Source organism: Pseudophryne corroboree, chromosome 7 (assembly GCF_028390025.1).
Source record: "Pseudophryne corroboree isolate aPseCor3 chromosome 7, aPseCor3.hap2, whole genome shotgun sequence".
Lineage (NCBI taxonomy): Eukaryota > Metazoa > Chordata > Amphibia > Anura > Myobatrachidae > Pseudophryne > Pseudophryne corroboree.
The window spans coordinates 417436862-417452198 of NC_086450.1; the positions used below are offsets into that span (position 1 = coordinate 417436862).

At 46.3% G+C, this 15337-nt stretch overlaps 1 protein-coding gene across 2 annotated transcripts in view; it reads right to left on the bottom strand.

The window, feature by feature from the left end:
* RAB11FIP3 (RAB11 family interacting protein 3) overlaps positions 1-15337 on the bottom strand; it is a 121459-nt gene that overhangs the window by 33395 nt on the left and 72727 nt on the right. For both annotated transcript variants that reach the window (XM_063934769.1, XM_063934768.1), the window contains exons 4-5: positions 2056-2204; positions 1105-1281 (exon numbers count right to left, since the gene is read on the bottom strand). In XM_063934769.1, coding sequence (XP_063790839.1) covers positions 1105-1281; positions 2056-2204 — 326 coding nt within the window. The remainder of the gene's footprint in view (positions 1-1104; positions 1282-2055; positions 2205-15337) is intronic.

Sequence of the window (15337 nt, forward strand, 5' to 3'; positions counted from 1 at the left end):
AGTGTTTAGTGATACAACCTTGTAGATAGTTTTTCATTGATCTATCACTTCAACATGTGCGTCACGCGATGCCTGGAATGCAACATGCCCATTTACTCACTGTCCCCACTATGTGCTCTTCATCCTGTCCTCCTCCCAACCAGTCTGCTTTTAGCATTTGTCTATCTATTGACGAGCGCTACTGATATCCGCTCATTGGCTGGCTCCAGTTTTTCAAACTAATGGGCTCATTTATCAATGAGTGATAAATTGCACCAGCAAATCAGCTCCTAACTGCCATGTTTCAGACTGTGTTTGAAAAATTATAGTTAGGAGCTGATTGGCTGGTGCAAGTTATCACTCACAGTGAAATGTATCACTCATTGATAAATGAGCCTACAGGTTCCCGAATCTCCTGATCAACTTCCTACAGCCATGTATAGTAAACGTTCACCCTCTTATAAACACATAAATACAAATTCTGCACTTTTTATTACACTAATGCGGTCTATAATGTCAGGATATATTGTAGAGTGAGCGAGTGTTACACTAAGTCAATCAAAAGTGACCTTTCCAAGCACTGTAGACCAGGTCTGGACAGCCGGTGGCTCTCCAGGTATGGCAAAACTACAAGTCACAGAATGCTCTGCCAGCTAATATCTGTCAGGTTATGCTGGGGCTTGTAGTTTCCCAACAGCTGACAAGCCACAGGTTGCCCCGGCTGGAAACAGAAGATGATGAGGGATATCAGCGGTATTCAACACACATCCTGCAGCTGCTGTGGAATTACACATCCCAGCACGTCCTGCCACAGTTTTGTTATTACGACATGCTAGAACTGTGGCAAGGCAAGATGGGTGGTGAGGTTCTACAGCAGCTGAAGGACTGCCTGTTAAATACCCCTGATGTATATTATTAAAGGTTTAAAATGGAATGCTTTGTTCCAATTGGCTGCTGAGTTTTGCACATGGCTAGGTCTTGCACAGATCGTGCCACCAATGTTTAAGTCTGCTTACTTTCTCTAAGCTGTACCATAAGACAACAGATAGAATCCAACTCTTTGCAACGGGTTACGACTCATCGGTGCATAATTAATCCTTACTCAGCATAAGGCAGAAATCTCACCTGGGGGTGAGGCGCCGGGAGCTCTCTGTTGTCTGATTGAAGCCATCGTCCTGTTCTTCACAGTGGCTGTTGAACAGGTCTGGCTCTGCTCCTTCACCGAAATCCTCAAACTGTTCCTCCTGCCCTGTGACTGTGATCACCGAAATGTCACACAGGGAGAGTTCCAGCCCCTCTGGCCTGAGAGTGAGGGGAAGAGAGCGAGAGAGGATGAAAGGCAGTCACCAGAGAGAGGGGTACAGATCAGAGACAGTAAACTCTGTGCATTACATATCATGCTATAAAACCTAATTGCTGTAAGACACCATTGTAAATGCCGCCAACTGCAGAAACCCAGAGCAGCCAATCACACTTGTTATTGCTCATCCAATATCTGATTGGTTACTATAGGTCAGGCTTAAGCAATACTTAGCTCTCCAGTATGAGAAGTACTACACGTACCTGAACATCTTATCAGCCTGAAAGGTTTGACTATGTATTAAGTATTTGGATTTCCACCAAAGCTGACGAGTTAAGGCCCCCATACATTACCGATGGATTGACGCAATTTCCTGATCTCCTGAAAGCTGGGCTGGGACATCGGGAATACAGTAAAACGGTCGGGATCAACAAACCTGGGATTGTTAACATGAAGAATTTCCCCGATTTCCCAAATGGAGCACCGATCATCGATGGCCACCGTTCAGCATAGCGGTCACATCGAAAAATCGGGTTCCCGATGTATGGGGGGTCTTTAGCTTACCACAGCATGAGGACAAAGGGTGTCACTTACCGATGCTGACAAGTTATCCATCTCATGTGCTACGGTTTTTGAATAAGTAATATACAGCCGTATTTCTCCCGGAACACCGCACTGTGCGCAAAACCTTATGCCTGACTTGTGTTTTAGAAATAGGAGAGCATTATTCCCCAGCCTTGTTTTTGGGGACGTATCACCCACATCTGAGTACGTACGTTGCTGGTGCACGCCCACGAGATCCATCGCCCTCAGTTTCAGGGTCTTCATGGGCAGTTAGCCCTCCGGTATCCTCATCAGTAAAAGTTTCACACTCACTGTAGGCGCTCTCTGAGCCCACGTAGGCGCTGTCAGTCACTTCTGTCACCTGCGGGGGGCGGGGGAGATAGACAGGCATAAGAATCTTTACCGGAACCTGAATGGAACTAACCAATGCATTAAACCTCCTCTACCTCACTTGGATTATCCCTTATGTACCAGAGCCTGAAGACATGTAATTTAACAACCCCCCTTCCTTCTTGGATGTTTGATAATGAAGGGGTTAATTCTTGACTCAACAATAATGTTATGTACGGTTCAGTGTCAGAGGTCAATGCTGGTTCTGTGTCACAGTTCAGTGCTTAGCATTATAACCCCTGTGAAGTCTTTATATCTAACAAGAATAACAGAGCTGGGTTTATTAGTAAAGCATTTTGTCCCGGAGGGCTGCAGCTAACGGGTCACCGAGCGGCCAGAGGTCTCTGTTCTAACTCAGCAAAGTGACAGAAAGCCAAGGAAGGATAAGACTCCTCTGCCCTTCCTGCCACTACATGATACTCAGCGTAAACGTTATCAGGACAAAGTCCAGTGCAGGAGACACAATGCCACAATGTGGAGTATGCAGTACAATATAAGCTTCCAGAGGATGACAGTATACTAAAGAGACACCTGGCCTGAATGCATGAGCCAAGTTCAGCATTCTGCAGGCAATGCTGTCACCGTGCAGGCTAGTGATTCTATGCAATGTATAGAATGCAATGTATACGCTTACAGACAAGTGATCGGAGTACAGGGGGACACTTCTGGTCTGAAGGCAATGCGCCACCTAAGAGTTTAGGGTCCATTATAGATATATGTGACCCAATTATCTGATATCATCTGATAATTATCTGATAAAATATATACAGATGGATGGCACTCCTGTTACAAAGTGTGTATTGTATACATATACAGACACATGCATTATATAATCTCCAGAGGTTCCGCACTCACATCTCCATAGTACCAGCAGTGGGGTGCAGTACTCAAGTCACCAGCAACAAGTTCCAGGTGTAATTACAGTATATATATATATATATATATATATATATATATATATATATATATATATATCTCAAACAAAAGGCACTCTCCAAATTCTTAAATATGAATCTTATGTAATCTTGTTAATAAGGCTTAACACATCATTCAAGGCATCAGGTTAGTACTGCAACGTATCGGCAAAAAGATACAGACCAGAGTGTGCTAGAAGCACCAGAGCAGGAAAGAGGAGCAGCACAGGTCGTGAGAGGTGCAGGGTGCTAAAATGAAGACTATATACATTTTATATATTTATATATATATATATATATATATATATATATATATATATATATATATAGATAGATAGATAGATACATACATACATATACAAACACACACACGCATACACACACACACACACACAAACACACAAAACAGGCCGGCACTCCACACAATATCACCAACAACTCACCCTGGTGCCCTCCCAAGTCAAAAATAGACCAAATAATGTGCACTGTAACTGGCAACACTCATAGGTCTTCAAAATAATGACTCAAAGGGCTCGATTCAATTCAAGGTGATCTGAAAAGTGACGGGAAGGAGGTCCGGAGCTATTTAATTGTCCCTTTTGCGTCCTGCACTTAGTCGAGAAATGACACTTCTCTTGCCTGGGTGTTTAGTCGCGGTAACCTCTTAATTCTCCGACTTAAGTGCTAGCCACGATGCTATTTGTGCCGCACTAAAGACAGAGAACAGCATCGCGGCACTACTTTAGTCGGATTTCTCTAGTCAGACATAACAGCACAGTCAATTGAATTGCTCTGGTACCTACTTCCAAGCTCTATTCACATTGCGCTGAATTGAATAGAACCCAAAGACTATTTAGCCGTCCAACATTTTGGTCTTTCGACCTTTATCAAGAACATATGTTTTTGATAAAGGTCGAAAGACCAAAACTTGGATGACTAAACAGTCTTTAGGAGTTATTCTTTAGAAGACTAGCGAGTACCGTCAGTTAAATTGTGTCAGTAATAAAAGTTATATCTTTGTAAAACTGTATACAGACACCAGGCCACAGACGTTCCACTAATGTCTGGGCTATAAGCTATACTGTAGGGACTGATCCTAAGCAGCCTGCAGTGTTCTAGTTTAACGTTCCCTACAAAGGGAGAGTGATGTCTGAACAGCAATCTAGCTTTACAACAGGTTCTATGCAAACAGCCGGTTACAGCACTTTGATCACTCACAAGATACATATCTACATGGACATTTAATTTCCATCCAATAGGATACTCACAAATAAAAGGCTTATACAGAGCAACTGATACAACACTGACACTACGTCCCACCACTGCTCTATATAATTAGTGTATATACATCACATCCCTTTGTGCCGACATAAACAGAACACAATCAGTCGCACAGTAATAAACTCTGTAGGTAATGATCAGCCCAACAAATGCAAATCTTCAACCCGAGTATCACCTATCTATACGTCCTGCACTGTATACACCTGGATTACTATATATACACTAAACAAATGAATCCATAGTGGTATTCTACACTCCTATACAGGGGTATATACGTCATCAGCACTATATGCATACAAAAAATATGTACAATATGGAATAGAATTACAACCACTAAATAAACACCATGTAATATACTCCACTTGCAGGAGATACACACAACGCTACAAGCAATTGTGCATGCATGACTTGTACTATGTACACAGCAGTATTCGGCACACTCTGTAACAGCTGTGTATACCAAACACAGAACAGGTGCCCTACCCCCCCACCCCCCACTGACTCACCTGTAATGCCATTCTTACAGGGACGGCTCCCTGCCCTCCTTGCACCAGCATTGCATCTCTGGGCAGATCTGTGAGTTGCCCACTTATGCCATTGGTAGCAACGGAGCAGCACAAGACTTGAAGTGGAAGGAGGACGGGGAGGGAGAGAGTCCAGGAAGCAGAAGTACAGAATAGAGGAGGCTTTTGTTTCTGACCTTGCAACCTGAAGCTGCGTCTCTGAACTGGGAGGGAACTAACCTGCCCTGTGTCACGTGCAGCCAGGTACACACCTCCTGCCTTTACCTCCTCAAACACTGAGCCCTGAATACACTACAGCCTCTGTGTGACACCTGCAGGTGTCCTATGCAACCCGCTCCTACCAAACACAGCTCAACAGACTGCAACGTGCAGGTCACCTACCTGGGAGAATACACCGGAATCTACCTGTGCAACGATCACATCTGGAAGTTTTCAGGAAGCAAAACTTAATGCACAATTATTTACTGCCCTTCACACCCCGACATAATGATGGTGACTACAGAGTACAGTTGGTGTAAGTGCTGTAACAGTATATAGCTGCGTGGAGCCACAACAGGCTACATTATCCGCTCCCGCAACCCCCTCCCCACCCGTCTCCGAAACACACGTGTTCACAGTATACCACTGCTGCTTAAAGGGGAACTAGCACTGAAGCACAAGCTTCCCCAATACAAACAGCACTGTGCAGACACCTCCTTGCTCATAGGTCACCAGCAGTAGCTCCTCCTTGCAGGTCAGACAGAGAATAATAGTCAGAAGCTTCCTATAAGCGATTACTAAACTGCTAAGCCTCTAGCGACCCTTGTTCTCAATGGGATGAATATGCTGACAAAGCATAATACTCCAGTAGCACATAGCAACACCTACACTCATATATAAGCACACATACATGCTCATACAATATATACATACATATATATATATATATATATATATATATATATATATATATATATACACACACATACACACACATACACGCGCACACACACGTATTTATATGTGGGGGACTGTGAGGTGGCCTGATGGGCATTGAAGGCTCATCTGGGGTGGTCTGAGAGGCATGTGGGGAGGACTGACAGGCAATAACGGGGTACGTGAGGTTGTTTAATGGGCCTTCACGGGGCATTTGGGTGGTCTGATGCATGGGGAGAGGTTGTGGGGTAATTAAGGGGATGTGGGTGATTGACTGGGTAAGATTTAATTATATACATATAATACTATGCATCACAGTAGTGTCCACAATTCATTATATACTGTACCACATAAACATAGAGATGTGCCATGTCTAAAATTCAAAAAATGTGCCATACCCAGTGATAAGCACCCGGCCCAAAAGCTCCTAGAGTGAACACTACATATCCAAACACACTCATACACATATATTAATGATATATATATATATACATATACATATATATATATATATATATATATATATATATATATATATACACACACACACACATATATATATATATATATATATATACACACACACACACACATATATATATATATATATATATATATATATATATACACACATACATACATACATACATACATACATACATACATACATACATACATACATACATACACACACACACAGTATGGATGGTGTAATGGTTAGTATTACTGCCTCACAGCACTGAGGTCGTGGGTTCAATTCCCACCAAGGCTCCTGTGTGGAGTTTGTATATTCTCCCTGTGCTTGCGTGGGTTTCCTACGGGTTTTCCTACAGTTTTCTCCCACATTCCAAAAATATACTGATACAATACTTGGCTCCCAACAAAAAAATAAAAAAAATAACCCTAGTGTATAGGTGTGCGTGTACATGTGTTTAGGGCAGATTAGATGGGCCAAGTGATTTTTATCTGCCACAAAATTCTATGGGCCGGATGTAATGTCGCCCCAGTTTGGCGGCCATGCGGGATGTCAGCATGGTTTTGCCTTGTAAGTGATTGCCCCTTTAAAAAAAAAAACATCCAAATTCGGCCGGCATCCCACACGCCCGCCGAACTTAGGCGGCATTACAACCGGCCCTCTGTTTCTATGTTCTAGGTTACATCTATATATATCTATACACACATATCTATATAATATATCTATATACACACATATATCTATATATACACACACACAAACACCAGTCTCTTTCTTCCCTACCATATGTGGGCATCTTACAAAATAGAAAGTGACTTCTCTCTTCAAACAAAAAGGGAAGGAACGAACTATAGGTGGGTTCCACCTTCCCTCACTGTAAGGAGAGCCTAGCACTACGTATTCACTTAGTAATCAGCTGTCATTCTTATATCTGCCCAGGACCCATCATACAGACCACAGAACCATGACCTGACCACAGACAGAAGGCACTATGCATTACAGTGACAGAGAATCACCACAGTTTTCCTCAGGAATATTTCCACTTCAATTCCTGCTTATTCTGGAATCTATCATAAACAGCTTAATAATTATTAAGAAGTCCCCATATTGTGTATTACTATTATTGTCATAGAAAAAATGTTTCCAAACTATCCGGCATAGCGGCTATGCACGCAGACTCCGTCTGCTCTCCCCAGGTGACTCTGGCAGTTACATAAGTCACATCTGGATAATTCCACTTTGGAACAGCAGAGGGCAGCAGAGGCAATGTGTGTATCAGGGTGCATCATTGAGCTGTGTAATTGCTGTATAACAGGAAGGTGACAGTGTAACCATAATCTAATAATACTTGCAGCTAAATGCACATTCCCCTGTCCCTTTCTATAAAACAATCTAGTTTACATGGTTTATAAACCAGCTCACTGCTGCACCATAGTACACTTGCACATTACTTTGTATGTAATGTATATTTAACAGTAGCAGTATGGATGGTGTAATGGTTAGCATTACTGCCTCACAGCACTGAGGTCATGGGTTCGATTCCCACCATGGCCCTAACTGTGTGGAGTTTGTATATTCTCCCCGTACTTGCGTGGGTTTCCTCCGGGTACTCCGGTTTCCTCCCACAATCCAAAAATATACTGGTAGGTTAATTGGCTCCCAACAAAACAAAAATAAAATTAACCCTAGCGTGAAGGTGTCTGTGTGTACATGTGATAGGGAATATAGATTGTAAGCTCCACTGGGTCAGGGACTGATGTGAATGGGCTAAATATTCTCTGTACAGTGCTGCGGAATATGTTTGAGCCATATAAATGACTGGTAATAAATAGATAACAGTTGTTTATATGGCGCACACACATTACAAAGCCCTCTACAGAGAATATTTAGTCCCTGACCCACAGGAGCTTGCACTCTATTTTCGGATTTACTCTTTGTCAGAAGTCCATTCACCTACCAGTATGGTTTTAGATTGAGGGAGGGAACCTGAGCACACAGAGGAAACACAAGCAAACATACAAACACAGATAGGGCACTGGAATGGAACCAGTGAGCGGACAGCTGTGAGCAGCAATGCTAGCCACTGCACCACCTGACACTTATTCTGGGTTCTATATTCATGTATGCCATGTATGTAATGGCTCAGAAGGGAGAGGGAGATTGCCATCGACTGGTGATGTCCCTATGGCTGTGTGAGGCTCTGACACCTGTCTGTTCTCTCCAGCCACATACAGCAGCATCTCTGTACACCGTCCTGTCACAGCACACACCTGTACACCGTCCTGTCACAGCACACACCTGTACACCGTCCTGTCACAGCACACACCTGTACACCGTCCTGTCACAGCACACACCTGTACACCGTCCTGTCACAGCACACACCTGAGAACAAGGCACAAAGTAGGGAATAGAGCAGGGACACGAATAACCATTGCAGTCAAATTGCATTTGTAGTGGTGGAGAAAAAGTAACAGTGCTATACTAGATGGTGAAGTATCTCAACAAGGGACACTCAAGTGACAGAAATACTGCAACATTAGCAGGCAGTAGAGAGGCCAGTGGTGGGAGCAGTGGGTAGAGAGGCCAGTGGTGGGAGCAGTGGGTAGAGAGCCCAGTGGTGGGAGCAGTGGGTAGAGAGGCCAGTGGTGGGAGCAGTGGGTAGAGAGGCCAGTGGTGGGAGCAGTGGGTAGAGAGGCCAGTGGTGGGAATAGTGGGTAGAGGATGGTGGTGGGAGAAGTGGGTAGAGAGGAAGGTGGTGGGAGGGGATCCGGTCTCTAGGTCGACAGTGTCTAGGTCGACCATTATTGATCGACAGTAAGTAGGTCGACATGACAAAAGGTTGACATGAGTTCTTCACATTTTTTTTACTGGGGTTCCCCGTCACTCTACAAAGAAAACGACACCCAAAAAATTGTAAAAAAACTCATGTCGACCTTTTTTCATGTCGACCTACTTACTTTCGACCTAAGTCTATTCTATCTAACATACCACACCCGGTGGGAGCAATGGGGCCAGTTGGCAGGAGCAGTAGGTAGAGGGGCCAGTTGATGGGAGAAGTGGGTAGATAGGTCGGTGGCGAGAGCAGTGGGTAGAGAGGCTGGCGAGTAGAGGGGACAGTTGGCGGGAGCAGTGGGTAGAGCAGCCAGTTTGCAGGGAGCAGTAAGTAGACCAGCTGGTTGGTGGGAGCAGTGGGTAAAGCAGCCAGTTGGCGGGAGCAGTGGTGAAGAGAGGCCAGTGGCAGGAGCAGTGGCAACGACAAAGCAATTTCAATAAAAAATAAGAATTTACTCACCGGTAATTCTATTTCTCGTAGTCCGTAGTGGATGCTGGGAACTCCGTAAGAACCATGGGGAATAGCGGGCTCCGAAGGAGGCTGGGCACTCTAGAAAGATCTTAGACTACCTGGTGTGCACTGGCTCCTCCCACTATGACCCTCCTCCAAGCCTCAGTTAGGTACTGTGCCCGGACGAGCGTACACAATAAGGAAGGATTTTGAATCCCGGGTAAGACTCATACCAGCCACACCAATCACACCGTACAACTCGTGATATGAAACACAGTTAACAGTATGAAACAATAGAGCCTCTCAACAGATGGCTCAACAATAACCCGATTTAGTTAACAATAACTATGTACAAGTATTGCAGATAAACCGCACTTGGGATGGGCGCCCAGCATCCACTACGGACTACGAGAAATAGAATTACCGGTGAGTAAATTCTTATTTTCTCTGACGTCCTAGTGGATGCTGGGAACTCCGTAAGGACTATGGGGATTATACCAAAGCTCCCAAACGGGCGGGAGAGTGCGGATGACTCTGCAGCACCGAATGAGAGAACTCCAGGTCCTCCTCAGCCAGGGTATCAAATTTATAGAATTTTGCAAACGTGTTTGCCCCTGACCAAGTAGCAGCTCGGCAAAGTTGTAAAGCCGAGACCCCTCGGGCAGCCGCCCAAGATGAGCCCACCTTCCTTGTGGAATGGGCATTGACAGATTTTGGCTGTGGCAGGCCTGCCACAGTATGTGCAAGCTGAATTGTACCACAAATCCAACGAGCAATAGTCTGCTTAGAAGCAGGAGCACCCAGCTTGTTGGGTGCATACAGGATAAACAGCGAGTCAGATTTTCTGACTCCAGCCGTCCTGGAAACATATATTTTCAGGGCCCTGACAACGTCTAGCAACTTGGAGTCCTCCAAATCCTTAGTAGCCGCAGGCACCACAATAGGCTGGTTCAGGTGAAACGCTGACACCACCTTAGGGAGAAACTGGGGACGAGTCCTCAATTCTGCCCTATCCATATGGAAAATCAGATAAGGGCTTTTACATGATAAAGCCGCCAACTCTGACACTCGCCTGGCTGAAGCCAAGGCCAATAACATGACCACTTTCCACGTGAGATATTTCAGATCCACGGTTTTTAGTGGCTCAAACCAATGTGATTTTAAGAAACTCAACATCACGTTGAGATCCCAAGATGCCACAGGAGGCACAAATGGGGGCTGAATATGCAGCACTCCTTTCACAAATGTCTGAACTTCAGGTACTGAAGCTAGTTCTTTTTGAAAGAAAATTGACAGAGCCGAGATCTGTACCTTAATGGAGCCCAGTTTTAGGCCCATATTCACTCCTGCTTGCAGGAAATGCAGAAATCGACCTAGTTGAAATTCCTCCGTTGGGGCCTTTTCGGCCTCACACCATGCAACATACCTCCGCCATATGCGGTGATAATGAGTTGCTGTGACCTCTTTCCTGGCTTTAATAAGCGTAGGAATGACTTACTCCGGAATGCCCTTTTCCTTCAGGATCCGGCGTTCAACCGCCATGCCTTCAAACGCAGCCGCGGTAAGTCTTGGAACAGACAGGGGCCCTGCTGCAGCAGGTCCTGTCTGAGCGGCAGAGACCACGGGTCCTCTGAGATCATCTCTTGAAGTTCCGGGTACCACGCTCTTCTCGGCCAATCCGGAACCACGAGAATTGTGTTTACTCCTCGCTTTCTTATTATTCTCAATACCTTTGGTATGAGAGGTAGAGGAGGGAACACATAAACTGACCGGTACACCCACGGTGTCACTAGAGCGTCCACAGCTATCGCCTGAGGGTCTCTTGACCTGGCGCAATACTTCTCTAGTTTTTTGTTTAGGCGGGACGCCATCATGTCCACCTGTGGACGACCCCATTGATTTACAATCATTTGGAAGACTTCTGGATGAAGTCCCCACTCTCCCGGGTGGAGGTCGTGCCTGGTGAGAAAGTCTGCTTCCCAGTTGTCCACTCCCGGGATGAACACTGCTGACAGTGCTAGTACATGATTCTCCGCCCATCGGAGAATTTTTGTGGCTTCTGCCATCGCCGTCCTGCTTCTTGTGCCGCCCTGTCGATTCACATGGGCGACTGCCGTGATGTTGTCTGACTGGATCAGCACCGGCTGGTGTAGGAGCAGGGATTTTGCTTGACTTAGGGCATTGTAAATGGCCCTTAGTTCCAGAATATTTATGTGAAGGGCAGTCTCCTGACTTGACCATAGTCCTTGGAAATTTCTTCCCTTTGTGACTGCCCCCCAGCCTCGTAGGCTGGCATCCGTGGTCACCAGGACCCAGTCCTGTATGCCGAATCTGCGGCCCTCCAGAAGATGAGCACTGTGCAGCCACCACAGAAGAGACACCCTGGTTCGTGGAGACAGGGTTATTAAACGATGCATCTGAAGATGCGATCCGGACCACTTGTCCAACAGGTCCCACTGAAAAATTCTGGCATGGAACCTGCCGAATGGAATTGCTTCGTAAGAAGCTACCATCTTTCCCAGGACCCGCGTGCAGTGATGCACCGATACCTGTTTTGGTTTTAGGAGGTCTCTAACTAGAGAAGACAACTCCCTGGCTTTCTCCTCCGGGAGAAACACTTTTTTCTGGGCCGTGTCCAGAATCATTCCCAGGAACATTAGACGTGTCGTGGGGACCAGCTGTGACTTTGGGATATTCAGAATCCAACCGTGCTGGCTCAGCACTTCCTGAGATAGTGCTACTCCCACTAACAACTGTTCCTTGGATCGTGCCTTTATTAGGAGATTGTCCAAGTATGGGATAATTAAAACTCCCTTTTTTCGAAGGAGTATCATCATTTCCGCCATAACCTTGGTAAATACCCTCGGTGCCGTGGAGAGTCCAAACGGCAGCGTCTGGAATTGGTAATGGCAATCCTGTACCACAAATCTGAGGTACTCCTGGTGAGAATTGTAAATGGGGACATGCAGGTAAGCATCCTTGATGTCCAGGGATACCATGTAATCCCCCTCGTCCAGGCTTGCAATAACCGCCCTGATCGATTCCATCTTGAACTTGAATTTTTTTATGTATGTGTTCAAGGATTTCAAATTTAAAATGGGTCTCACCGAACCGTCCGGTTTCGGCACCACAAATAGTGTGGAATAGTAACCCCGGCCTTGTTGAAGTAGGGGTACCTTGATTATCACCTGCTGGGAATACAGCTTGTGAATCGCTGCTAGCACCGCCTCCCTGTCTGAGGGAGCAATCGGCAAGGCGGATTTTAGGAAACGGCGGGGTGGAGTCGCCTCGAATTCCAGCCTGTATCCCTGAGATACTATTTGAAGGATCCAGGGGTCCACCTGTGAGCGAGCCCACTGATCGCTGAAATTCCTGAGGCGGGCCCCCACCGTACCTGGCTCCGCCTGTGAAGCCCCACCGACATGCGGCGGACTTGGAAGAGGAAGCGGGGGAGGACTTTTGTTCCTGGGAACCTGCTGTTTGCTGCAGCCTTTTTCCCCTGCCTCTGCCTCTTGACAGAAAAGACCCTCCTTTTCCCCGCTTGTTTTTCTGGGACCGAAAGGACTGAACCTGATAAAATGGCGCCTTCTTAGGCTGTGAGGGGACATGGGGTAAAAATGCTGACTTCCCAGACGTTGCTGTGGAAACTAGGTCGGAGAGACCATCCCCAAATAATTCCTCCCCCTTATAAGGCAAAACTTCCATGTGCCTTTTGGAATCTGCATCTCCAGTCCACTGGCGAGTCCATAAGCATCTCCTAGCAGAGATGGATAATGCACTTACTTTAGATGCCAGCCGGCAGATTTCCCTCTGTGCATCTCTCATGTATAAGACTGAGTCTTTGATATGGTCAATTGTTAGCAGGATCGTGTCTCTGTCTAACGTGTCAATATCTTCTGACAGTTTATCTGACCACGCAGCGGCAGCACTGCACATCCATGCTGACGCAATAGCTGGTCTGAGTATAATGCCTGAGTGTGTATATACAGACTTCAGGATCGCCTCCTGCTTTCTATCAACAGGTTCCTTAAGGGCGGCCGTATCCTGGGACGGTAGTGCCACCTTTTTAGACAAACGTGTGAGCGCTTTATCCACCTTCGGGGGTGTTTCCCAACGTAACCTATCCTCTGGCGGGAAAGGGAACGCCATTAGTAGCTTCTTAGGAATTACCAATTTCTTATCAGGGGAAGCCCACGCTTCTTCACACACTTCATTTAATTCATCTGACGGGGGAAAAACTACAGGTAGTTTTTTCTCCCCAAACATAATACCCTTTTTTGTGGTACCTGGATGTAAATCAGAAATATTTAACACCTCTTTCATTGCCTCAATCATGCAGTGAATGGCCTTAACGGGCATTAAATTTGACTCATCGTCGTCGACACTGGTGTCAGTATCCGTGTCGACATCTACTTGTGCCACCTGAGATAGCGGGCGTTTCAGAGCCCCTGATGACTTTTGAGACACCTGGACAGGCACGAGCTGAAGACTCGGCTGTCCCACAGTCGGTATGTCGTCAAATTTTTTATGTAAGGAGTCTATACGTGCACTCATTTCCTGCCATAATACCATCCACTCAGGTGTCTGACCCCCAGGGGGTGACATCCCTGCTAAAGGCATCTGCTCCCCCTCCACATCATTATCCTCCTCAAATATGTCGACACAGCCGTACCGACACACTCCACACACACAGGGAATGCTCCAACAGAGGACAGGACCCACAAAAGCCCTTTGGGGGGACAGAGTAAGAGTATGCCAGCACACACCAGAGCGCTATATATATATATATATATACAGGGACTAACTGAGTTATGTCCCTAATAGCTGCTTTTCAATATAATATACTGTATACAGTGCCAATTTTAATGCCCCCCCTCTCTTTTCCCTCTTACTGTACTGTAGAATTGCAGGGAAGAGCCAGGGAGCTTCCTTCCAGCCGAGCTGTGAGGGAAAAATGGCGCCAGTGTGCTGAGGAGATAGGCTCCGCCCCTTTTTCGCGGCGTATTCTCCCGCTTTTTATGGGATTCTGGCAGGGGTATTTACCTCATATATAGCCCCAGGGGCTATATATTGAGGTATTTTAGCCAGCCAAGGTGTTTTTATTGCTGCCTCAGGGCGCCCCCCCCCCCAGCGCCCTGCACCCTCAGTGACCGGAGTGTGAAGTGTGTATGAGGAGCAATGGCGCACAGCTGCAGTGCTGTGCGCTACCTCGGTGAAGACAGGATGTCTTCATGCCGCCGATTTTCCGGACCATCTTCTTGCTTCTGGCTCTGTAAGGGGGACGGCGGCGCGGCTCCGGGACCGAACATCAAGGCTGGGCCTGCGGTCGATCCCTCTGGAGCTAATGGTGTCCAGTAGCCTAAGAAGCCCAATCCGGCTGCAAGCAGGCGAGTTCGCTTCTTCTCCCCTTAGTCCCTCGCTGCAGTGAGCCTGTTGCCAGCAGGTCTCACTGAAAAATAAGAATTTACTTACCGATAATTCTATTTCTCGTAGTCCGTAGTGGATGCTGGGGACTCCGTCAGGACCATGGGGATTAGCGGCTCCGCAGGAGACAGGGCACAAAAGTAAAAGCTTTAGGATCAGGTGGTGTGCACTGGCTCCTCCCCCTATGACCCTCCTCCAAGCCTCAGTTAGGATACTGTGCCCGGACGAGCGTACACAATAAGGAAGGATCTTGAATCCCGGGTAAGACTCATACCAGCCACACCAATC